General features: G+C 37.5%; 1 protein-coding gene across 1 annotated transcript in view; it reads right to left on the bottom strand.

The window, feature by feature from the left end:
- The window catches only part of LOC134804423 (uncharacterized), a 57,890-nt gene that overhangs the window by 5,937 nt on the left and 24,134 nt on the right, over nucleotides 1-27,819 (bottom strand). The window contains exons 3-7 of the mRNA XM_063777464.1: nucleotides 14,731-14,912; nucleotides 13,327-13,422; nucleotides 12,988-13,096; nucleotides 10,608-10,741; nucleotides 7,168-7,350 (exon numbers count right to left, since the gene is read on the bottom strand). Of these exons, the coding sequence (XP_063633534.1) occupies nucleotides 7,168-7,350; nucleotides 10,608-10,741; nucleotides 12,988-13,096; nucleotides 13,327-13,422; nucleotides 14,731-14,912 (704 nt within the window). The remainder of the gene's footprint in view (nucleotides 1-7,167; nucleotides 7,351-10,607; nucleotides 10,742-12,987; nucleotides 13,097-13,326; nucleotides 13,423-14,730; nucleotides 14,913-27,819) is intronic.

Below are 27,819 nucleotides of genomic sequence, written 5' to 3'. Positions count from 1 at the left end.
CTATAGCATAATAAAAAAAAAAAAGGTTTAAAAATAGCACAATTTCAATAGTAAGTAGATACCTTTAACCAACCTACAAAGTAGTACGTTTTGCTTGAGTATTTTAACATTTAATTTAACTTTAACTTTACCCATGCATAATGATTCGGTCAAATTGTGTTTTTTGAAAAACTAATTATAGCCAGCCTTTTATGAATGTAGTATGATACCTTAGGGTATGGTGCTTTACGCACACTAGCGTCCCTTCCCACCCCCCCCCCCCCCCCTGACGCAACCCCTCCTTTTTGCATGAAGAGTTAATACCAATAAATAAAAAAAACAAGTTATTATTGTTACATAGTGCAAAACGCCTTTTTGATGGCGATGTTGCTACTATGGGATTTAGTCTAAATATCCTTATTGATAGATGTCAAAAAGTGACAAGTAACACTTTGCAAAAACTAAGTTTTACGAAAAAAAAAAGTAAAAATCTATTTTAAGTGACAAGTTTACCAATAGCATTTACTTTTTATGTACAAATACATTCAAAAAAAAAAAACACCAAACAAAATATTTTTTTTGGCGAAATTGACCTAAACTCATATTACATCTGTTCCTTTTTTTGACATCATTTTAGGAAAAAAGTGTCAATGAAAGAAATAATCCCTTATTAAATTCTTAATAAAAAAGGTTATATTCATTTTATAGCACTTATTAACTTATTATACAAGGTGTTCTCAAGAAATGCGAAAGATTTTATTTCTGAGGTCAAAAGAAGGAAAAAATGTAATATGAGTTTAAGTCAATTTCGCCAAAAAAAATTTCTTGTTTTTTTTTTTTTTTTTTTTGAATATATTTGTACATAAAAAGTAAATGTTATTGGTAAACTTGTCAGTTAAAATGGATTTTTACTTTTTTTTTCGTAAAACTTAGTTTTTGCAAAGTGTTACTCGTCACTTTTTGACATCTATCAATAAGGATATTTAGACTACGTCCCATAGTAGTAACATCGCCATCAAAAAGGCGTTTTGCACTATGTAACAATAAAAACTTGTTTTATTTTATTTATTGGTATTAACTCTGAAACTAGCCGAATTCCAAAAAAGTTTATAGGACATTTTTGTCTCTAAATATGATCAGGAATACGTTGTTAAAATTATTCGGTTTCCTCGTGTTACACCGTGTATAATAAATGAGTTTCGAATCGTAAGTAAAAACTATGTTATTTCGAATTTTAACAAGCTAATACATGAATATGGTGCATCATATAAAAAAATGAATATGACCTTTTTTATTAAGAATTTATTAAGGATTATTTCTTTCATTTACACTTTTTTCTTAAAATGTATACTTTCCTCAAAAAATGTAAAAAACTGAACCGGGACATATTTCGGGAAGGGACGCTAGTGTGCGTAAAGCTCCATACGCTAAGGTATCATACTACATTCATAAAAGGCTGGCTATAATTAGTTTGTCTTCCCCATACATTAGAACACAATTTAACCGAATCATAAGGGCAATTTCATTTTAACTTGTACTTTAAAGCAGTAACGTTTAACCGTCACATTCCTGACAAAATGTATGGGGTTTGACATTGACCGTCACTTTTGTTACGATTGCTAACCGGCCGTTAATGGTAGGTACACAGTTAAGTGAAAATGCCCATAAACCACATGCATAGAGTTGGTTATATATTTATTTTAGGGAAAGGACATTGCCCGAAAGCAAAGGATGATTCGTAAAATAAATAAATAAATAGATAAAGTATTTAACTAAAACATTTACCTACTACAAACACTTAGTCGTGAAAGGTTCGCCAAGGTTGCATTCTTTATATTATAGGATTTATAGGGATGCCGTTTAGACATGTGACGTTCACGAGTGGAGTGAGTGATTTAAATGAACTATATCTTTTGATTGAACTCACTCACTCTTCAACTCACTGATGATTTAACTCGCTCAGTAACTCAGTCGCTCAGTGTTCCTTGCTCGCTCTTTCCCACTCATGATTCGAATGAGCCGGCCGAGCGTGACGAGCGAGTGAGCGAATGAGAAGATGTGAATAGGTTTCGGAGCGGTCCGGAAGAATTCGGAGGGTGTCGGAAAAACATAGCGAATCGTAGTGCGTGTTTCGCCATCTTGGTCGCGCTTATGGCTGTGTGTATCTGATTGATTGACATCTCTCTCCACTCACTCGTTAAGTCAATAATAGTATTAATAGTCTACAGATCCACTGAGCGAAATGAACGAAATTAGTGATATATATCACCGCGAGCGAAAGATATGAATCAATCTTTTCAGCTCAGTGAAGCGTTTTGCGCATCTCAAATGCCGTTTACCGTTTACGTCGGACTAGTTCTAAGAAACTCATTTGTATACCTTTTTTCCTTGTATGCGGCTTATCGTGAAGCAGTTTAACTACGAGAATTCAACAGTTTTATCATATATTTACATAATTTTACCACGTATGTACCTACTCTGAATATACCATAATTTAGAAAAAAAACTAGTTTTATACATTTACTTGACTACCTATGTAGGTATAATTAACCGACGCAAAAAAGCCTAACTACTATGTACCTTTGCAACTTCTAGTCTAGTCTAGTCTAACCTTCGCACCTACCAAGAAAACACAATATACACACTATGTGTTACACTATAAGTTAGAGTATATCGATAATCATTTACCACCCTCTCTTCGTCGGTTAAAACAAAACCTATTTTAGTGCTCAACATTTCTAAAGGCAGGTAGATAGAATCCCTTCGTTATGGGAACATGGCAGTTAATTTTATAGCTCAATTGTTATTGAAGTGTCTGTGTATGTTCCGGCCAGCGGCCGCCGGAGCGCTTCCGAGAACGTCCTACACCTTAGACGTTGTTAATGAGCTTTTAATTATCATCTGTTCTCCTCCGGCTCGCATTAAAGATTTTGCACTATAAATATAATATAAGGCTGTTCATTTTAAATTGCTGAGGAATAAACAATTAAGAAAAAAAAAAGATTTATAATTTACTGAACTTCGCGCTCTGTTAGGGTGGTACTGATATACAACCTGTTCAATTTATTGGTCCACTGTGTATTTGCGTCTCACATTTTGCTTAAAGAGAGAGTGAGATGCAATTCACATTGGACCAAGATATTGGTCAGATGGAATACCACCCTAAGGTATAAGTTTGTTACATTCGGTTTGCAACTGCTGCAGCATGAATGCTGCAGCATTGACGTGGTCGGGGTCGCTCATGTCAATCACGTCATCCGGAAACGACAGCAATGTAATTTATCATTATTTTATATCTGAATATCGGTGCTATGGCCCTATAATAGGATACCATAACGCAGCCATGCAACTGCCTGTGAATGGTACACTGCTAACGCGCATTCGAAGCTGGTACTGCTTTTTAATATGCTCAAGGCATAGGTAAACCGCGACAGTTTGTTTTTTAATTTTTCTATCTGACCTTTCCAATTTAAATGACTATCCAATGTGATGCCCAATAGACTGCAATCAGTAACCTCTTCGATGTTTAGATTTGTTGACACAGAATGTAGGTTTAGGGGTTGTTTCTGTCTAGGTCGGAATTGAATTATTTTGGATTTGTCGTTGTTAGTTAGTAGGTTGTGGTCCTGGAGCCAATGCGTTACTGAATTAAATCTTTGTTCTATATAAGAGTTGCAGTTATTGTCTGGACATTGAAATAATAGAGATATGTCATCGGCAATTATTATTATCTTGTGAGTTGTGAGTTTTGGAAGGTCGTTTATGTAGATCAGAAACAACACGCATCCTAGCACACTTCCCTGAGGTATTGAGTTGTCCACATTTAGTATATTGGATTTTACACGTTCTAGTTTTCCAGATTTGTTATTTATATGTTCTGTTTCGACATATTGCTGTCTTGTTGTAAGATAAGATTTCATCCATTTATGTGCCCTACCGCGTATGCCGATTGCATTTAACTTATGTATTTAGTAAGATTGTATGTGAAACTCTTGTCATATGCCTTCGACATATCTAACAGTAGTCCCACTGCATGTTTTTTATTTCTCAAGTATTCTACGACTGTTTGGATATAATTGTAGGCTGCAAGAACAGTGGAAAAATAAAGTCTAAGGAAAAAACGTGCCTCGGAAATCAAGAAAAAGTCATTCTCGGATAGATGGCGCACACACCTTTGGCCTATGCTCGGCTAGATGGCGTGACGACACCGTTTCATATTTAACAATTTTAACACATTATATAAAAATAATAAAATCATTTATCCATATACATATATATACATTTTTTGATAATTTTATACGTTTTCGTTTTGAGTTTTAGTCGTGTGTCGATAGATGGCAGTAAATTTCTGTGACTACCAAATTTACTATGACAGAACCCCTCTATAATACTATCTATTCTCTTTGCTATGGCGTAGGTATAGGTACTTGATCTTAGAAAAGCGTGCATTACTACTAGCGACGACAAAAAATAACTTAGTTTATTTAATTACACTCATATTGCAAATCACATAAAGTAAAAGTTTTCGTTGAATAATGTAATAGTTATTTGTTTTACAAGGGGGCAAAGTTGATGTTTAACCGCTCGTGCTAATATTGACACCCGAGCAAGCGAAAGATTCCAAAATTGAACCACGAGCGTAGCGAGTGGTTCGAAAAATGGAATCTTGAGCGTTGCGAGGGTTTCAAAGCACGAGGGTTAAACAAAATTTGCCCCCGAGTGAAACACAAAATTTTCACCACACCAACCCGAAGCAAATATTAAATGTAAAATATCAAACAAAATCAAACCAAATCAAATTCAAATGAATGTTATTAAATATTTATCATCTAAAATCATCATTTAAAAGTCAATTCTACCAGCAAACATAAGAAAACAACTCAAAGTTTGCATTTGATTACTTTGCCTCACATGTGAATTACTGATAGCAAAGTGCAACTTTGCTATCCGTTTTTGAAGTGCAAAGTAAGCCTTTCCGAGCTGGTGTGGTGAAAATATCTTTATGGCATTCATTTTCTTTTGTTTGTATTGGGGGGTGCGGATTCAAAAAAATATAATACATTACTGCATAACCATTTTGAATTTCAAAACAGATTTATGGCATTAAAATATGAGGGTACTTAAATAACGTTATCTATCTAGACTATAATGGTGAACAATCATTATTTACAAACAAGATATATCCAGTGGTATTACTAAAATAAATGAATAACTAGACTAGGTATATTAATTTTGCACTATATAAATATATTTTTCATCACACTTGCTCGGAAAAGATGTATTTACACGTAGGGCTTGCGGGCGGGAAATTGAATTTTTCGCCCTAGGGCGGAAAAAATCTTTTCCGAGCAAGTGTGATGAAAAACACTTATTTACACGTAGGGCTTGCGGGCGGGAAATTGAAATTTTCGCCCTAGGGCGGAAAAGTGTTTTATACAGAAGTTTGTTTTTATTAATTCTCCTTTTTTTCCTTACAAGTGTGATGAAAAACATTGTGTGTGCCACGGGCGGTAAAGAAATTCCGAACTCGTGAACATTTTAAGCCCTCGCTTCGCGTCGGGCTTAAAATTGACACTCGTTCGTAATTTCTTATTTCCCGCCCTTAATACACAATGTACTATTATTTTGAAACCAACACAACAGTGTTAGTACCTACTTATGCAACAGCTCCATCAAACAAACACACATCAACAATAGAATTTAGTTTTATATACCTGCCAACGAACTTATACCTAAAGCGGACAAAGCACTACGACCAAAAAAGTATGTCTAAGGCTACGGTCTACTTAAATTAAAACACCCCTTACAACGGATAGGGTGTCGTGACGTCACGACAGGCGACTGACAGGCTGCCCGCCGCGGGTGCTTTGCCACACGCCGTCCGCAGCGGGCGACTGCCACGTATCATACGAATCCAAACAGTATTCGATTGCACTAAGATTATTGCGTAGCCCGTAGCCCATTTTTATTTGATAATCAGCTCTATTATTTACCTACAATCAGTCGCCCGCTGCGGACGGGAGAGTGGTCAAGCAGACCGCAGCCAAAGACGTCGTCATGATAGGTCGTCAACGTGTCAACAAGTAAATATGTATTATGGTAACTTGTGTGATACATGGGTATGATGCTTTCTTTTGGGATTTCAGTAAATGATATTGTTCAATTTAGATTGGCAAAAAAGTACCCATACCCATAGTACCTAGCTTTACTTGCTTCCGCTTTAGGTGTACTTCTGTGGTCTCACCCGGAACTGAACCCAAGACATCAAGGAAGTGAGAGTCATGTAAAGATAATGGATTTACGTTTATTTTTCTGCGATAGTAAATTAGAAAGAGCTGGTTCAATACTATTTGGAAAGCTTTACATAATTGAACAAGTACCTACATGAAGTACTCATCAGCCTTTTTGTAAGTCAACACCAGCGCCATGCCGATCTGACACATGTTTACGTGTTTGTTAAGGGTGCGAGAGGTAAAATCCTAGTTTTCCGGTTAGAAAAATCCTTTAAAAAGCAGGTGTTCCGTTGACATATGAATGTTGGTCAGTCGCTGTATGTTAACAATTTTAACAGTTATGAATTGACCTCTCTTTAAGAAGCTCCAAATACTTACTCTACCGTCAATGTACATCCTCGAGTCAAGTAAATTTGTTAGGAAACATACAGAGTTGTTTACTCCGACAGCACCAATAATCAAAAGAAACAATCGAAACTTAAATAAACTTCAATTACCCCTCTCAACACTAAAAATAGTCGCATCCAGCCCTCACTACATGCTAATTAAAATATACAACCACCTACCGAACTCCCTAAAAAATATTCATAAACAGCAGATATTTAATAAACACTTTAAAAAATTCTTAGTCGACAAATGTTATTACAATGTGAATGATTTTTTTAACGATAAACACGATTAATAATGTTAATCTATATGCATGTTAGTCTTAAGTATTGCTGTGCCCTTGCAGGGTGCCACATGTAAACCCACCTACTTATAAGCTCCACCTAATAATGTGTAATGTGATTTGCAATAAACATTTTGAATTTTGAATTTTGACCCTTAGCGTTAGTGTCGTACATATACGGGTCAATTTCTGTCAAATTGACTTCTATACGTTACCTGCGTTAGACTATACGTTTTTCATGGAATAGATATACAATCGTATGAAAAGAATTGGTATAAGAATTACCTCGCGCTCTCTGAGCCGGCGTGGTGGCTAGAGCGCGTGCGCGGCGTGCCAGCAGCCGCAGGCGCGGCGTGCAACGGCGGTGCAGCACGGCCGCGGCCAGCGCCACGCACGCCAGCGCGCCGCCGCCCAGCGCCAGCGCGCGCCACGGTACTGAGTCTACGTGCCACGGCTCGTCCGGCGGCACTGCAACAATACTCGTTGTAAGTATACCTAGGCACATCTGTATGGGGTCGTCCTAATACAACGCGACTACGCAATTATCGCAAGTACGCGCGAATTGTACCTACTCGTACGAACGCGCGATCAAACATATTGAACTAGAACTGTGCTACTTAGACATTCTTTCTTGTCTAATTTCATGTTTTTCAGTCACTCGTTTTCACGAAAACGGTTGAGACATTACTGACTTACTGAGTTTATTTTTTATGATTTTTTGCATGATACGAAGACTGTGAAGGTACACCGTAAACCTCCATCATCATCATCATCATACGTGGTTCAATGTGCGCTGGACTGGGGGACGATTATTGAAATTCGATCGCTCGATTTCGACACTCGGAAATCGGTGGAAAATAGCGATATACTAATTTTTGAAATACGAGCGATAGAAATTTGGAATCTAGTGGTATTAACCACTCGTTATCAATTCTATTAGTAGAATTTAAATGCCTAGTAGTGGAGATATTATTGACCGAAATACACGAAATCGAGCGGTCGAATTTCAAAAATCGGCCCCCTGGTTTTGTAATGATCTTGCTATAAGGGACGGTAGCCAGTAGGTAATTTGATATTAATTTTAACGTAAATGGCTGTAACAAAAATAGTGGGGATCCGTTTAAGTTAAGCCATATTCAGTTCGGTAGGTATCGTGTTCTGATTAGAAAAAAATAGAAGAGGAAGTTTTTTGACACGTCTTTTTTTAAGTTGGCTTACCCTCCATACAAAGAACAAAAAATATTCGCGTTAAAACAATTGTTCTTCTACTTTTCCTAATCAGAACACGTTACCGACTATGCCCTTAAACGGATCCCCACTTTTTTCATTACATCCTGTATACCTTCATGTGTTCTAGAAAAAAAATTACCGCACCCGTCAGACTGAACATCTTCTTCTTCCTCGCGTTATCCCGGCATTTTGCCACGGCTCATTAGAGCCTGGGGGTCCGCTTGACAACTAATCCCATGATTTGACGTAGGCACTAGTTTTTACGAAAGCGACTGCCATCTGACCTTCCAACCCAGAGGGGAAACTAGGCCTTATTGGGATTAGTTCGGTTTCCTCACGATGTTTTCCTTCACCGAAAAGCGACTGGCAAATAGGAAATAATATTTCGTACATATTAAGTTCCGAAAAACTCATTGGTACGAGCCGGGGTTTGAACCCGCGACCTCCGGATTGAAAGTCGCACGCTCTTACCGCTAGGCCACCAGCGCTCCCGTCAGACTGAACATGAACATATTAAATTAGATAGTATTACTTGGATGTATTTGATTTTACCCTCTAACTAAAGAGTGGTAGTGACGCACATCCCGAGTTGGTTTTCCACGCTGGCTAGTAAATTGGAATTTTTTAATGCTGATTGTAATATTTTAGCTTTTAATTTTCCCCTATATGGCTAAGGTGTCTTTTTATTAATTTTTATACCACTTAAACTCGCAACACTATTATTTTCCGTGTAAAGGATGACCTGGATGACTCACGCTATAGATCGAGCCGTGCCGAGGCGTCCGACATGACATTTTCTATGACGGCTGATCGGTGATTACGTGGTGCTTTCCATAGAAAACGAAGCGCCGGAAGCTCCGGCCCGGCCCCGGCCCGGTCTAGCGTGAGTCACTTTAATGTTGACCCTTTGAACGCCATCCCCTATCGTGTGTGGCACGTGTCGTAAACCTTGTCGGAATCAATCATTTATTATAAGTATTATAACTCACGATACGTTACAGGCGTTCTAAAATTGAAGCGCTTGCAGATGTAGTGCATAATTGTTTTTCATAACAATTTCTCGGAAATGTTCGTATTTGTCACGCTACTTCAGCTTCAGTCAACCTCAGTACTTTTGGTACCGAAACTGACTGACATAGCAAAACACGGTGAAAATACGATGGCAAATAACTATGCAGTTCATCTGTGCCTTGTAAGTTGATTATAAGTATTTAATTATTAATATAAAAACACGCAATGAAATCGTGATTCGTTTTATTTTTTACATTAATAAAGCGGAATACGATTTCATTGCGTATTTGGTTTCACTTTGACCCTTTTGACGTAAGTACATAATTATTAAAAACGCAATATCAGGATATTATGCTTCAGAGTAATAACAGCCTACTCGTATACCTACTTAGCTTAAATATTCGCACGGCAAAATGTTGAAAAGTAACAAGAACATAAATTCGCAATGCATTACAAATGATTAATTCGCTGAATTGCTGTAACTTAATAATAAAATGAATATTATGTCTTTCCCATCACGGAACAATGGTGTTCCGGACCTTTGGGAGGCGTGCGCGGAGCCGTAGCCAACACGTAGAGGCCCTTTTGACACTTTAATGAAATGTAAGGGGTACACCGAGCGGAGGCTGCCCTTGCCCGTGTCATGGGACGCACGCAGAGGCAGCACCCGCCAGGGTGTAAGGACTATTGAGAGTTGATGGAATCTAAAATGAACTAGGTTATTGGGTGAAAGCGATGGACTAAGAACTGAGCTATGGGGTAAATGAATATTATAGATCTAGAGTGCCACTTTCACTATGACCTACCCACTCCGCTTCCAGTATATCTATTTTCATAATATATCTAACTAGTTATTCTTAAGACAGTACCTGCCTAGGTGTCTTGTTTTAATAATTACCTAGTAGTAGGTACCTAGGACACATAGGCAAATTTTTCCACGCTGTAAGCCATTATAATAATACCTACGTACACTTCTACTAAATAAGGTAAACGTGCTAGTGCTCGACATGCTAATGCCCAATAGATGACACCTTGCTGTCACCTCTATTGATAATGACTTAAGATTCCGGAGGGACCGCGTCGGGCACCAGTAGGTACGTTTAACTTAGTTGCCCCCTAGAAAATATTATCTTATCTAGATTTTGGAAGACGGAAACACAACCATTCCTTCCATCCCATCTCAGTTTGTAATGACAGAAAGAAGAACACGGCAGCTTATGTCAGTTGGGAACATGCATGATTTTTTTGGAACATGTCAATCGATTCTACTTTCCGTGAAATTCAAATGTTTGTATTCTACCACTTTGTCTATTGTACTAAACTTACAAAATTCGAAAATATATGTAGCGTTCACCGCGATTAATGAAGGCGGTTAAAAACGGCCCTTAAGCGTGTGGCCTTGTGATGACGCGTAAGTAATAGTTACTAAACCTACGTTATTTTTTCTCAAGTGGAAAAGCGTCAAGATGAGCAGGCGTGCTTACGGGGAGGGCTGACGACGACGAATGAGCGCACCGGCACGTTGTTGCTGTGCGCGACGCACACGAATTTGCCGTAGTCGGCCGGCGAGAGGCGGTCCACCAGCAAGTACGATCCGTAGATGTTCGGCACGTCCTCCCTGACACAAACATACTTTATTTGTACAATATGATTAAAATATACCTGCACGAGGAACCAGATATAGTATTTTAAAAATAAAAATATCTATTAATTTTAATGTCTTTTGTGAATAGCTTAACCCCTAATATCCTTATATGCTTGAAGAGCTAGCTCCTCATTCCGAGCGGAATAAATACGAAATTCCAATGCGTTCCCTTAAAAAAATTTATTATCTTATGTTATTATCCACTGAGTTACGACAATACCATACGTTTTCGTAACTCAGATATTTTTCTGTAGGACATACGGTGATATAGGACTAATGTTGTACAGAATAGAAAACACTATCACTATCTATCTACCAAATATTATCAAAATCTAAGGAATAAAAAAATTCGACAACAAATAAAAAATTGGCTTAAATTAAACCAATCAAAACTACATTATTCGTCGGATACAAAATCCGGTATTTCTCGCTTCGCTTGTGCTGTTTATTAAAATGAGTACCTAAGTATAAGCTTACTGGGGGCCGATTTTTGAAATTCGACCGCTCGATTTCGAGTATTTCGTTCAATAATATCTCCACTACTAAGCATTTAAATTCTATTAAATAGAATTGAAAACGAGTGGTCAATACCACTAGATTCCCAATTTCTATCGCTCGTATTTCTAAAATTAGCATTTCGCCGTTTTCCACTGATTTTCGTGTGAAGAAATCGAGCGATCAGAATTCAAATATCGCCTCCATCATTTTATTGTGAAATACACTATTGAAACGCTGCACGCTGCCGGGACCGACAAATGATTTAACGATGCAAATTGACTCGATACTCGATACAAATTTAGTGATACCGGTACAGCCTGAAATTCGGGAATCAGCTGCAAATGGTGTTAAAGGTATGAAAATCGGCACGATTAATCGTTAGGCCATTTGAATCAATTTGACCCATAGCACCAAAAAAAAACAACAAACGGAAAGGAGTTATGACGTCATCTTTTTTTTGTATGGAAAATTAAAAAAATTGTTCAGAAACCTGTCGTGTGTGGTATTAAATGAAAAGGCATTTTGAGCCGGTTCTAAAAATATATCACATTATCATATTTCCGTCACTTGCATTCAATTAAAATAAAAATAATTTTCTTAATATACCAAGTTTGGGCTCCTCCAGATACGAAACCGTTGAATTATTTTTTGTAAAATATACCTCAAGTAATACCTCATATCTAACCCCATGAAATTAATTTCGAAAATATTTAGTTTTAGTATTTTCGTTTAATTTTTTATTATTACAAATTGTGATCTATCAATCTATCAATGAAACGGCCTTATTTGTGTGTTCATCATCATCATCACACAAATAAATGCCCTTACCAGGGCTTGTATATATGTGTGTATATTATATATATCGTCGTCTAGTACCCACAACATATATGCCCTTACCAGGATTCGAACCTGGGACCTCCTGCTTCATAGGCAGGGTCACTATCGACTAGGCTAGGAGGCCGTTTCATTGATAGATTGATAGATCACAATTTGTAATAATAAAAAATTAAAAAAAAAACACTAAAACAAATATTTTCGAAATTAATTTCTTGGGGTTAGATATGAGGATATTGGGTATTACTTGAGGTATATTTTACAAAAAATAATTCAACGGTTTCGTATCTGGAGGAGCCCAAACTTGGTATGTTTTGAAAATTATTTTTATTTTAATTGAATGCAAGTGACGGAAATATAATAATGTGATATATTTTTAAAACCGGTTCAAAATGCCCTTTCATTTAATATCACACACGATAGGTTTCTGAACATTTTTTTTTATTTTCCATACAAAAAAAAGATGACGTCATAACTCCTTTCCGTTTGTTGTTTTGTTTTGGTGCTACGGGTCAAATTGATTCAAATGGCCTAAAGATTAATCGTGCCGATTTTCATACCTTTATCACCATTTGCAGCTGATTTTGGTCAACCGCTAGTACTAATAATTGTAGTGTTTCGCAATACCAGAATAGCTTCAATATGAATGCACCTCACAGCATCGCATCAGCAGCAACTAATTGGGATGTTTCTACTAATAAATGCTGTCATTTCCTTTATTTAATAACTACATGTACTTACTGTAAGTACCTATCTCGTTTATGAGCATTTGATTGTGTTTTGTTGCATTTCATTCTAGAAAAGTAACAACAGACTAAGTGTAAATTCGCTAAGCTTAGTTTTTAATAATTGTCTGAGGCTATGACGCAATTCGTAATCATACTTACCGAGATGTGTTTATTTCTTTTTGAGTGGGCAGCAAGTCCCCTTCGGTCCCATTCGGCCAAACTCTTTTCCATTTCAAATCGCTGACTGCATCGGCCAGATGAGTCCTTTCTGCGATTTAAATTTTTTGTAAGTACATATATGTATTTAATGTATTTCTATAAATAAGTATTAGGGACCTAATGGTCCGTACACATCATTTTCGTGGGATTTCACCGATGTTTTTGCTGAAATGGCATTTGCATTATTTAAAGTCAGTAGAAGTATTTAGACACCCGATGGGCGATTAATACCTTCAGTTTTGGTAGCCAACCAAGTGCTGAAAACGGGGTGATACTTACCAATCAAAGCCTCACAGAACAGGCGAAGAGGTGCGCCCTCTTCAACCGACTGATCTTGGCTCACATACATTGTTCTTGGAGCATTGGTAACTTTACCTATGGATGAAAACAAAACATTAGATATCTTAAATACGCAACGGATTACTCGGGCTTTAATAACAATTTGTGTAAAAATATTATACGTGGGCCATACTGAAAGTTTCTGGATTCTGATAAATGAGACGATTTTCTAAGTGGCCAGTTCCAGGAATTTTCAGTATGCCCTAAGTAGAATATATTTATTTATAACGGAAAACATCGGGTCCACGTCAAAGCAACGCCAAATTTCAATGTTTTCAATATGTATGCATGCAGGATGTTCATCGTGGATGAATATTGATAGGTATTCATAGACGAACACTCACTTCAATAAACGTTCGTATAATTAAATTGAACACCAAACAACGACATAATGTTTAATGAGGTGACATGTACATAAGCAATTATAAACCGCAGAGATCTGAGTCATAAGAAATTCCTGTCATTTACGAAGTCAGTGGATTGGATTCTTGTTAATAAAGTTAGACAAAGAAAAGTCTGCAGCGATTTTGATAGCCCACGCAGTGCAAGTGTTATTTATACGTCATAATTTCATAGAAGTTTGACGTTAAAATAACACTTGCACTGCGTGGGCTATCAAAATCACTGCAGACTTTTCTTGGTCTAACTCTAGTTTCATAGGTAGTTATATATCAATTTCATAAAATGTAGGTAGGTACGCTTATTTTTAAAACCAATAACTTATTTTGTAAGTAGGTATATGAACGTCCCTAAATGGAACCTACTTTTTTGTCCTCTTTCTCTTTTCAATAGTTACGATGTACTCCTCAATTTAAGCTCTTGTGGTAATGAAGAAACTCCAGGATAGTACTTCTTCTTTATTTATTAACTTAATAGCTAGGTACAAGTAACGTTTAGGTTTTTGAATATCTATATAAAATATGTGTAGCAGCTTCGGCTGTAAGGTGCAGTCTAATAATGTAGGTAAGCGGAACGGGGAGCCGTGACGTATGTGTGTGACGTCATGTGTCGTCAACCGGTCTTCGTACGAGTACTTATGTTATGTTGCGCCAACAATACTTATAAACAGGTACTTACGGGTCGCTACAGTGATAAGGATAGCATGAAAAATAAAACCAAATACCTTTATAGGTAACCATCGATTTACGAGCATTACCAAATATGTAGTATACAATGTGTTAAAAAGCGAGACGAATAGTTATTTATGTACATTTTCTTATCTTAGCAGACGAATAAAATTTATACTTCATATTACTACACGCGGAGTTTAGTTTGCGTTTGTTTTAAAGTGGAAACAGGATGCGGTCGGACCTGAACCTCACAAGTACCGTATGCCGTACTTACTGAAGATCTGCAGGGTGATGAGATGGTCCTGCGTGTGGGTCTGGTTGGACACGCGGCAGACGTACTCGCCGGAGTCGGAGCGCGACGCGCGCCGCACGTACAGCGTCTGGTTGCCCGCCTCGGGGTACAAGATGAGGTTGGACAACCCCGCCGGCCATGGGTACGGTATGCCGTCTTTGAACCTAAACGACAACATAAAAATACATATTATTAAATAGGTAATATAATTTCATAATCGTTAAAATTATTTCTTCATATCAACGAATTACATCAACTGACAGGTTTTCATACCCCAATCCAACCTCGATTGATTGTCTCAATTACATACTGCAATAACACAAAAGTCAAACATTTCCTAAAACCGCTTGTCAAAGCTGAGGTTTGATTAGACATGTGGGACGGAGCTTCGGGATTTGACGACGCAAGTAAAGAGTACCTTTACAAGCTGGTGTGTGGAGAAAGAAAGATTATTACACAATTTTCAACCGTGGCGCCATGCCGAATTCAGCATTTTGTTTATTGTTGACTTAAAGGCATGACCGGGGCGCGAGGCCGTGGGCGATAGCCCACTTCGCCCACGCCTAGCTACGCCACTGTTTAAGTCAATGCCGAACAATATCTGTAATTTTTCTTCGCAAGTGTGATAAAAAACTTTGTATGTACCTAATGTAAACACGAGCTCATAAAAACATTTTGACTTCTATTGACTCTTGTTAACAACTTTTACAATACCTCGCTTATTGCATAATGTACCTAACATGCTATTAAAATCTGTCAACGACCCACCCGGTGTAATTAGAAAAAGACGGACATCTGAAGCTTGAGCTACATCCAGAACTTGCGTTTTACTAGCATATTTAATAATTGAGTAACTTTATATGTAGCCCGTTAATTAAACAACAAAGAGAGCTATGAAGTCATCCTGTGACCAGTTATACTGCCGCCGCCGCCTGCTTGGATCCCCGAAATGACGCGAATCGGTCTTTGACCCACATAACGAGGGCCCACCGGACTGCACTGCCGCTATTCTTGCTAAACGTTAGTCTGGTCTGGCTAGGCGACTGGCTGAAGAGTATTTTTTTTAAATGACACTACAAAGCGCAAAAGCACAGAGGGAATACGGAGTATCTGGTTGATGATATGTATTTAACAATTTATTTTTATACTCAACGCAAAATAAGTCAGTTTCATAGGTAGGACTTAGGAGCAAAAATACTCCAAACAATGGGTATCTTATGCTCCTTAGGTACTTATTCATAGCTTCAGATATAACTATTAAAACAACGGTTCATAGTTGATTTACCCATAAAATAGGTTAAGTACATAAGATGTTCTTCTTATTAATATATATAAAAATATATATAATAATATTATAAAAAATTCCTTAAAGTGGAGCAAATGTTGGAGCAAAGTAGGACCCATAGATTTATTAGTTTAAGAGTAGGACCATTTTACGGTATATAACTTTGATGCATAAAAGGTATAAGATTGATACTATTAGTGAGCTAATCTAATAGTGGTAGGTAGCATAACTTGATTCTAATAACGATTATCTCTTTAATTACTTATCAATGTTATCGTTCATCAGTAACATTTCCACACTTTGTCACGTCAAAGTCGGTGCAGAGTTACCTCAGACGCGCGGACTTAAGAATATTGAAAGATAGAAAAACATAATTTAACGTTTTCCCAAGTTCTGTTTCGATAAATAACACAAATTATAAGTGAAAATAGAAAAGCAAACATGAGTGCACATTGTGTTCAAAGAGAGGTGTAGGTACACAGCGCAGGCCCGCGCGGCGCGTCCCGGAACACCCAGGTGCGCCTCGCTATTATGGGCAAAGAATCCCGCGATGCGGCTTGGGAACCCGTCATCGCCCAGTTCGCAGCGCCAGCCGACATCTGTAAAACCTGATTCTAAATATGTACCTACTTGATAACGGTTTTCCAATCCACATTTTTCTCAACTGATTTGAAAGGGTGAGGCAAGTTAAGGGTAAAAGGTAGTCTATAGATGGTCTATTGCTAAAAGTCCACGACTATCCACGTATTAGGTACGAATATGTTAATAATTATAATATGTTTGTAATTATGTCGCTTTCAGTACGGATCAAACGAAGGCCTATGCCGAGGACCTTAAAAGAGTTAAAAGCTACCGATTTGATCCACATTATTTCAGCGAAAATTAATGGCTTCGGAGAAATCATAATCAATGATATGATGATATGATTTATTTATCTCACAATATACAATTTCACTTAAAATCAATCATTGAGCTTTGCATGATGAGCATTTAATCTCGTACAGATTACTGAAAGCGACACCGAGTATAAATTTCTTAGTAAATACCAGGGCCCTATTGCATAATAGAATACAAGCTAATAGTATCCAGCGCAGCCCAACAGCAATCTGGCCTAGGTGTGAATTTGGTTGTGGTCTAAGCCGATTACCGCGTCAAGCTATTGAATAGGTACAAGCTAATAATGTGCGTAATACGTGTTGACATGTTGAGGGAATTGAAAGTGATATTTAGGAGCACATTCGACGTGGCTAAATTGTATTCTCATTTTTAGGGTTCCGTTATCAACTAGGAGCTCTTGTAGTTTTGCCATGTATGTCTGTCCGTCCGCGGTCAGTGATCATTCGTACTAGATAACTCAAGCGTATAAGTAAATACATATAAGTATAGACCGTTTTAAGTGAAAAGCGTTTTCCCTATTTAAAACTAGTTTTCCGTATCGCCTCAGAGAAAACGCTTTTTCGGTATTTACTACTGGTTTTCTGCCAGGTCTTAGTAAAAACTAGTTTTAACTGGGATCTTTTAGTTAAACATAGTTTTCGCAAAGTCGCTTGGAGTAAACTAGGGGTAGTTTTACTAATTACTAAAAAAATATGTTATTAAAACTTTCACGGTATTCTGCTTGAGTGGAAAAAAAGATGCGACGACGAGCGAAGCGAGCAAGAACGTGTTAGGCTAACCGTGACCAAACAGCGCGCGAAGCCATGGGGCATTTTTCATAATGGGGCATTATGAAAAATGCCCCATTTATCACTTGGTCCATAACATAATAAAACAACATTTCATAACGTTGCTTTACCGATAAAAATATGTTATGTACATAAGACGTTCTTCTCAATATCAATTCATCAGAATATTAAAAAAAAAAAGAATAAGTAATTAGTTTAAGAAATACCTATTCAAATTTTCCTTAGAGTGGTAATCTTTGCTATTAAGTATAGCAAAGTTTTACGGTACCTACCTATAGTCCTATATTGATGCACTAAACCAGCGGTCGGGAACCTTTTAGCAACCAAGGGCCATATAGCAGTTAACGAAGTGGACGCGGACCGCACTTTGGTAATATTTATGACTTTATCAGACATTGTCATTTGACAATATTACATACCTACAAAATAGCCAGGGAGGCTCGCGGGCCGCTGGTTGCCGACCGCTGCACTAAACTATAAGTAATTTATATTTAAATTTATCCCATTCCTGCCGATACATATACTTACAGCTATTCTGAAAAGTATGCGCGGAAATATGATCTAAAAAACTATTTACGTAAAAGGTCAATGTACGGGGGCTGCAGGTCCTGCGGGTGGGCACGTGACTGGTCACGTTTATTGTGTATAATATGAATATCCATTGCCGCGTGTTCATTATCGTGAAATGTACTTTCCCGTTCAAATTTATAACGATAATCTCAATATTTGTGCCATTTTCAACCAAAAGGGTACTTATTGTCGGTTGTCAATAAGGCGCTATTGCCAAATAGGCTTAATTTGAAATCAACGACCAACAACCGACAATATGGTACATTGTGGTTGAAAACGTCATATTTATTAAAAATGCCCTCTAACTGCTGTTGCTAGGTGCTACCAGACTACTGACAGTGTGAATAACAATACCTACTCAATTGACATTCGTTGTTCGATCGCCGCCAATTGTTGGCACTACGTGAAATTGCAAGTGCAGAAGAATGTAAGTATTATATGTAGGTATATATGCCTTATCATATCATGCGATGCATACTAAATGTGAGCGAGGGACGCTGAGCGAGGCAGCAAACCGCAACTGCTGTCTGTCGTGTACGAGTATGTGCTTAAAATTCGGTATCTAGCAAAAACAATATAGTAACCACTAAATAACCGCTAGAAACGTTCTATGTTTCCAAGATATTTTTGCTGAATAGAGCTGACCAAAGAGCGTTGTTGTAGTTGCGCTAGCCTGTTGTTTATGTATTTACGAGTATGAGAGCAGACTCCACATTTTTGCTGAACTGTCAATATCAATAGAAATTCCGCGCTAATTTCTGGGAATCAATCCGTTGTATGTAGAGTTAATTTCTAACTAAATACACGCTGTGTAGGTACAACTAGGATGTTTTGGGTCTCGTGTATTATAGTGAAGTCGGAGCGCGTGTGCGTGTCCGCTACGCACACTGCGCGGAGCCGGTCCGCGGTCAGATCTGAGACATGGATATCTTCCCGCTAATCGATCCATATATCGACAGCAACTGCAATTAAGCTTCCCAGAGCTACTAATTGCTGCGTTAGTAGTGTAATCATACGATTTACCATGTTAGTTATACCCAGCGAATTATATATTTTTAAACATTTTAATATAGGTATTACTTATTACTTACATTTCTGTGTTCCACTATTTTACATACTTTGATTCTGTATAAAGTTGATGGACGTTGTTACAGTTATTAATATATTTGAATGATGATTTATTGATTGCTTTTCAGGGTTATAAATCAGTACGGCTCATGGTCTTGAAAACTATCGCATCGCTTATTTTTTGTTGTATGCAAAAAAGTGAGAAAAACACTCTAAAAATTGCTATTGATATCGGCTATCGCAGCGGTTCTCAATCTTTTTTTTTGACGGAACCCTTTTGGAAAGCGAAATACTTGATGGAACCCTACAATGACGGTGGCGGCATAGTAAAATTTTTCGAGGCGACTAAAGCATAGTGTTCTAAATAATTCATGCGGAACCCCTGCAGGGGTTTCGCGGAACCCTAGGGTTCCGCGGAACACACTTAGAGTATGGCTGGGCTATCGGAATAACGAATCCTCGAATCGAGTTAAAATATGTAGAGACCAAAAATATCATTCATCATATTAAAAGCGTACATGACGAGACATTTCAGTGCGATACCTTCTAGGTGCCCATGGGAATTTCTGTACAATGTACTGTACGCTGTACCAGCATCATTTAGCGTTCATGAAATATGAAAAACGAGTGATAGTACCTACTCAATCATTATTGTTCAGAATACATGTCATGAGCTAGATTTTCTATACGGCGATTAGGCAAGAAAATTGCATGTCAACTTACCTGTCTTAGTTGATCCAATCGCTTATTCAGCACTCAGCACTCGATTCGCGTAATCCAGTTTAAGTGTGCCATCGGCGTTCATAAAAATTACAGGTATTCGGAGATCATACTTTTATTGTTTCGTCGAAGCGTGTAGTGTTGTAGTAGTTACCCGAAGCAAAGGAAACGGTTGCATGTAGCCTTGAATTAGGATAACTCCCGTGCACCGCCCGCCAGAGACGACCACTTATTATAATGAACAATGACGGCACCGACAAAAAGCTCATGTAAATTGCAAACAACGGCATTGTCATTATTAAATAACTGAAGTAAGTATATAATTGTACCGTTTATGTCTTACGTTTCAACAGATTTACATGCCACGTTAATCGCAAGTGGAGTATTTTCTTGGTCATTAGCCTAGTATGTAGTTCTAAACTGTAATATAGGTACTAGAATGAAGGGTACCTTGAATTGTCCATTTTTAGGGTTCCGTACCCAAAGGGTAAAAACGGGACCCTATTACTAAGACGCCGCTGTCCGTCCGTCCGTCCGTCCGTCCGTCCGTCCGTCCGTCTGTCACCAGGCTGTATCTCATGAACCGTGAGAGGTAGGCAGTTGAAATTTTCACAGATGATGTATTTCTGTTGCCGCTATAACAACAAATACTAAAAACACAATAAAATAAAGATTTAAGTGGGGCTCCCATACAACAAACGTGATTTTTGACCGAAGTTAAGCAACGTCGGGCGGGGTCAGTACTTGGATGGGTGACCGTTTTTTTTTTGCCGTTGTGTCCGACTCGCACTTGCCCGGTTTTTTTTTAAATTTGGTTATTGGATTAGTCAATATTTAGTTCCTTCTGTGTTAAACATTATTTTAGGTTCCAATATTTATTTATAAGTAGTTTCACGTTATGCTACGTAGTAAATTAGTTAAAAAATTGTGGAATAGTTTGTGAACGTGCGGTACCTACACGGCGAGAATGCTTCACTGTCGCGGAGGTCTCGGAAAGATGATTAAATATTGGTTTAAAGTCGTGGGCGAGCGCACGCGGACACGGACACAGGTCCGTGTTCATATTCACGATGAGGACCATTACGACGTGCCCAGACACTGCAACTCGCCGGTTCTCAAAATCGATTCCGTCCCCACTATGTAATGCGACGGCACGGCATGGTGATGCGCTTTGTGATAAGTTTCAACCACAATGGACATGTCGTTTTGATATGCTCTGCACATTGATCTCGGTGGTCGATGACTCGATGATTGTTACGTACTTACTAGTAGCTACTGTAAGGTTAAATAAACGTTTTATTATTCTTATTCATACGACTTCATAAACGGGCCGTAGCGTTAGCAAAGTATCGTAATAATTTAAAAATATTGTTATACCTATGTACTTATTGCGAAATCGTTTTCTTTTATCTAATCAAATTTTTTATTGCTTCTGTCCACGAATTCATCTACGTGGACCCGGACCTCAATCTATCTCCATACCAAATATCATCTCATTCAGTTCAGCGGTTTGTGCTCAAATTTGGGCAAAAATACATAAACAGTTTTTATTTCTTTCTTAGCTAATTAATAAACGTTTTATAGTCCTTTTTACAAACTTCCTCCATACATATGTGTATTGTAATCTGTGCGAGGTGTGCAATAAATAGTATTGTATTGTAATGACAATTCGAATGGCTGTCTGTATAGCTGAATAGGTAACTTAGATACGTGTTGGGCCAGATATAATGAGGCGATGGTTTATCGTGTTCCGTTGTCAATGAGGCCGTGGATCATACCTAATAAAGTATCTAATTACTCTAATTAGTTACCAAACGCCCAAGTGGTTTAATATAGTTGATGATACTTTTGGAGTCTGGGTAAGGATCGAGTTGCATTCGCTAAAGTCTGATATAGCCTGGCTCGGTGGTCTTCGCCGTACTAACTGAATCACTCGAAGTTAATAGGTACCGTTGCTCAACGCTACTGGAATTCAGAGAATCCTCAGAAGATGTAGGTAAGTAAATATTACCTCTTTAGTTCTTAGTATTAGCTTTTGTAAATGCACATCTACATCTACATCTAGTTGAAAAATTACTAGATTGATTCGGTTTTGGGATTAAGACAGCAATTTACATACCTATACATATTATAGACCACAAATATAAGCGTGTGTTGACGCTTTTAAGATTTAGCTTGGCACCGACTTTAGACATATCAGTTTCCAGCGCATATAAAAAGATAATATTTTATACTTTTTGATTTCTATTCTTAAAAAAGGTACCTATTATTTTTAAATTTTTAAATGACTGATCATGTCCAATTTTACGTTAGGAAACTATAAACAGCAGTAGTAGTTATCATACGCAAATATTTAAAATGGAAAAATACTATTTAATGTCATCTACAACATTAACAAATGGTAATGGGGGATGTCAGTTTTCTTTTTTTTTACTAGAATTTGGTATCATCAATCCGTTCATGACTTTGACAACGGCATTTAACAAATAACAAGGTGGCCATAAAATATACAAAACGTCAATCTGAGGACTTAATAAAAAACGCCATGTCCCAACACCGATTAATAATGAGCTCCTTTATAGATGTTCCTGTTCAGGTAGGACGATGACGGCATTCGACATATTTTTTAATTGCTTTACCTACTTATTTGTTATAGAGTTATAGATTCATATGTTCAAAATAATAGGTACCACTATTTTTAGGTCAGGGGGCCGATTTCTTATTAAATTTCGATCGCTTGATTTTGTGTGGCTCCCTTCAATATACCTCCACTTATTAAGTTATTTATTAAGCATTCTACGAATATAATTGAAAATGAGTGGCACCGACTTCAAACATATCAGTTGGTAACGCATATACTTAAAAACGGATAATATTTTATTTTATCCTTTTTGAAGTCGGTTTTCTTTTTTTTTGTAAAATTTTTATTCGATTTTTATATAGGTATATAGGTACCGATATTAAAACAAGCTACGTACCTACTTACTTATCGGCGACGGAATATGATGGATACTAAATGAAAATAAAAAGGTGTATATGATTTTATATGCATATATCTATCGCGAGTATCTAATAATTTGCAATAAAAACACTTTAAACTATGTAGGTACCTTCGAAATCGCATAGTGTTTATGTTTTCTCTATTAGCGTCTTATTATGTGTGTGTATATAAAAATATATATGTAATTATTTTCATTTGTGAAGTGTAGCCACCCATAAAACGTGTATCAAGAGTAAAAAGGGATTACGTCCGTAGGGACCGTTAGTAGGTAGTTAGATAGTAAACCCGTCACTAATTAATATCCTAAGGCTGCTTTCTGTCGTTATTTTATTTTGTGTCCATGCTATCTTTTAATTTAACCCCCACGGCAAAGATGGACGGTTTAAGAGCATTGCTTAAGCCTGAACACAGTCTACAACAAAGGTCCATAAAAAAAGGAGGTTAGGAGTCTTGAAATAGGTAAACAGTACTCTTATAACTGCCTTTGTTGTTGTGTACGAGACAACAAAGAAAAGGACAAGAGATATAAAATAATAAGTAGCCTATCTAATGGACTGACACTATTGAAGCGTATGAGGTACTATAGACCTGATAGATATATAAGTCTTATAGGCAAGGAAATTTAAGGAATCCCAAATAACATAGCTTATTTTGTATTTTATGCTGAAGAATGAGTTGAAAGTCTTTTTTCTGTCCGGATTTCGAGAAATCCCTCGGGCACAACACAACGCCTGAACGCATTCTGGGTCCGCCGCCGAATTCCATACAAATTAGTTATAATCGAGATCGCATCATCCAATCCACGTTTCTCACGTTTCAACCACGACCACATATTATGGGTTAGGTATTCAGCGACGCAAAGGTATTAAATTTTTATCTAAGGATATGAAATCATACATATAAAAGCATGCAATTAAAGCTAAAACACCTGGTTTGTCTTAATGGGAGGCTTAATTTCTCGTGTCAAGTATATAGGACTTCACTTCGACTCTCGTATTCGCTCCTACTATCACTTTCAGAGACAAATAGGGCCCCTGATATCCTATCTTGTTCCATCTGCGCGCGCCCGTTCTGCCTCGGACACGTTCTGATAATTACGTTTAAAGTTTTAAAGATTCAAATGCTGTTATCGTTGAATAGTTTTCATTTTACTCGAATTAAATGGTTCCGCATGATCAACTCTTCCATACTATAGTGGGCACACGAAGTCATGTAAGTCAAGTTACATGACCGACGCGTGATCAGACGTAACACGTATTACTTTACCAATATTGTTGTCGTATAAACCAAGCGCTCGGCCGGTCATGCCTAACTCCGGTAACTTAAGAAACGATAGTGATATTTTGGTTGTGTCAGTCATGTAACTCAAGTTAACTGAGTTGTGCCTGACGCCATCGGCAAAAAAATGAAGTTACATGAGTTAGTCATATGCTTTTCTCAGTAAATAATGAAGATTTTCAAAATTTTCTTTTAGAAGATATATATTTAATGGTGTTTAACCCTTAAATGCATATTGTTGCCAAATGTCTACAAAGCATTAGACAGCTCACAGATTAAAAAAAAAGGCTTACGTTCTTGAACGCACCTTTATACCAAACGTCAAGTAGTAGGGTGATGATTTAAGGGTTAAATTGACGCAATATTTTTAATTTATAGAAATTACATTCGTTTTAAGACGAAAAGTCGGAAAGCTTGGAAAAATCCAGAAGTTGATAATTTTTAGTAAGTATATGATTTTGAACGGTGTTTTCGGGGTTTGTAATTATTTTATATTTAAAAACTTTATCATAGGTATATCACAAATAGTGTACCTTTCTAATGGTAGTAAAAAAATCATAAATCTTTTACTGAAAATTACATATTTACATAAATATGATTTAGCCAATTCAACTTCTAACACTGATATCGCAGTGAAAATCGAAGTTATAATTTTTTTTACTAGAATCGGCAAACAATTATGTGATACATATATTAATTTCGGCCAAAAAGAAAAATCATGCATTTAAGGGTTAATACGATTTAGACTGGTTATCCGTAACTCATGTAATTCGAGTTAACGGAGTTTGGCGTGACACGGCAGTACCGCACCGCGACCTAAGTGCAGTGCGGGCAGTGCGGCGCACGTATCGATAGTGTCAAAGCTCTGTCAAAGAGAATAGAGTATATAAAGGTTATTGTCATAGTAAATTTACTAGTCACAGTAAATTTACTGCCATGTTTCGACACAGGATTAAACCTTAAAATGAAAAAAAATTAAAATATATATATATACGTACCTATACTCGTATTACTCGTACCTACATGCTGAGCCTACATGTATATTTTTGGAACGCCATATGACTTTGAATCATGTTCTTTCACTGATATATATTAAAATAGTTAAATATCAAACGGTGTCGCCATATACACAATATACACGACTGTCATTTTAATATTAGTAAATTAATACGAGTGTAATATACGAAACACGTTCTAGAAAAATCAGGAGTTACAGTCAGATTTCCATGCATGATTTCAGGTCAGGCATACTTATTTAAATGCTACTACATGTATGTATATGTGTGCTTGTAAATCACAATATGTATAAACTGACACGGCTGTTCATCATCGTCGTGTAATAACTCTCATTGTTCTCACAGCAGCCGGTTCATTGTAGCGAGTCGGGGCGAATGGAACATGGAGGAAGGGAAGGGCAGCGGCGACGAACAAAGCGCCTTCCTGGAACCGGCATAATACAGGTTCGCGGCGACGTGCGATACCTTGGCAGATACCGGCGCGGCCAGGTACCGGTACCGCGCCACGACCATCTTTTGTCAACCGCTCGGCCCACCGACTACATCGTGCTATAACCTTAACCTTTAGTATAAATTTCATTCGATAACGTAACGCAACGAACGCGAGTATAAGTTACTACTATTAACTATTATGACATGCGTAAACGTTTGAAGTTAAGGTACTCGTAGTTAAGTCACTTACTACAGCATAATACTTAGGTACTTATATAAATAGTAACCCAGATGCTCACAAATGTGTAACCATCACTATTGTCAAGGCGGAAGAATGCATGTGAAAATATTTTTGAGCCTCTTGGCCGCTCGATACATCTGATGGCGTTTAATCGATTGGCGAATGTTATCGAGTAGTTAGCGACTGTTTTGCTTTACGGACGCATTCTGGCCTGTTAAATATTGATGGCTATGTCCTGTATAACTATAGGTAAAATATATATTATACCACGTACGCTGATGAACGACTGCAATCGCTCGGTTAGCGACGAGGCTCGCATAAAATATTTTACCACCATATGCTGTCATGGAACGAGCATTTGCTATTTCCGCCCTCAGGCCTAGCATTGGGCGCGTCATGTTCGGTGTGTATTGTGCACCGAATATCTATATTAATAAGTAGGTATGCATTTTGTACATTTTACGGCAGGATAAAAAACTGCCTCGCCTATCGTATTGAGCTGCCTTGTTTGATTGGCGTTCCAGTTAATTGGTTATATTCCCTGAACTCGGTCTCTACTATGAAAATTCAACTATGACATCCAAAAAGCCTGGTGATTTTACGGTACTCAATAATATACATATACTAGCTATCCGCCCCGGCTTCGCACGGGTTAACAAATTATACCCTTAAACCTTGCTCAAGAATCACTCTATCGATAGGTGAAAACCGCATGAAAATCCGTTCGGTCGTTTTTGACTTTATCGCGAACATACAACACACACAAACAGACAGACGCGGCGGGGGACTTGATTTTATAAGGTGTAGTGATAATCTGTTGACGTGGAGGCGGCGGCGGGCTGCTACTGATATCACATGCGCCCTTGTGTCTACTTGTCTAGAGTAGGTAGAGAGGTGGTATCCTACGAAACTGCTGGATGTAAAGAAATCACTACACCTTGTAAAACAAAGTCCCCCGCCGCGTCTGTCTGTTTGTGTGTATGTATGTGCGCGATAAACTCAAAAACTACTAGATTTTCGTGCGGTTTTCACCTATCAATAGAGTGATGCTTGAGGAAGGTTTAAGTGTATAATTTGTTAAGGTTTTGTGTAACCCGTGCGAAGCCAGGGCGGGTCACCAGTATTATATATAATGTTAAATGTTGTGTCTATTATTTGTTTTATTTTATTGTAAAGTTCAACAGCGTTTGCAGTACTTAACACGTTGCCTGCCATGAGCATCACCGGTGGTACCAAAAGCTCACTTAAATTTCTATTGGGGGTGGGAGCAATACTGTGGATGTAGTAGTATGGGGGGTAGCCAACGTGCTTACTGTACATATATAAATACATGTAGGTATGTACATTTATAAGAATAGCAAAACTCCCTGGAATTTATACAGATTTTTTTGTTATCTGTACCTATAACTATTAGGACACATCCATCATCATCATCACAATTTATTATTATGCTAGATTTTATAGTAGACATTATTATGGAATTTCTATTGAATTAATTTGGTGTGTTTATAAATTTTACGATGTTTAATGTTATTTGATGATTTGATTTGATACTAGTCACGTATGTAAGCGCTATGGTATAACACTAATGCTTATATATGCTGAAATAAATGAAATTAAATGAATCACTCTACTCTACACAGACGAAGTCGCGGGCAGAAGCTAGCTACTATATTTATACAGGGTGATTCAGGAGACGTGAGCAGGACTAACACTGCGCATTTCGTAAATTATAAGCAACTGCTTCGTATCAGTATTAGTGAGGTAAACGTTAA

The sequence above is a fragment of the Cydia splendana genome, chromosome Z (genome assembly GCF_910591565.1).
Source record: "Cydia splendana chromosome Z, ilCydSple1.2, whole genome shotgun sequence".
NCBI classification, from domain to species: domain Eukaryota; kingdom Metazoa; phylum Arthropoda; class Insecta; order Lepidoptera; family Tortricidae; genus Cydia; species Cydia splendana.
The sequence above is the reverse complement of the archived record's forward strand: the minus strand, read 5'-3'. Positions and strand labels throughout refer to the sequence as shown.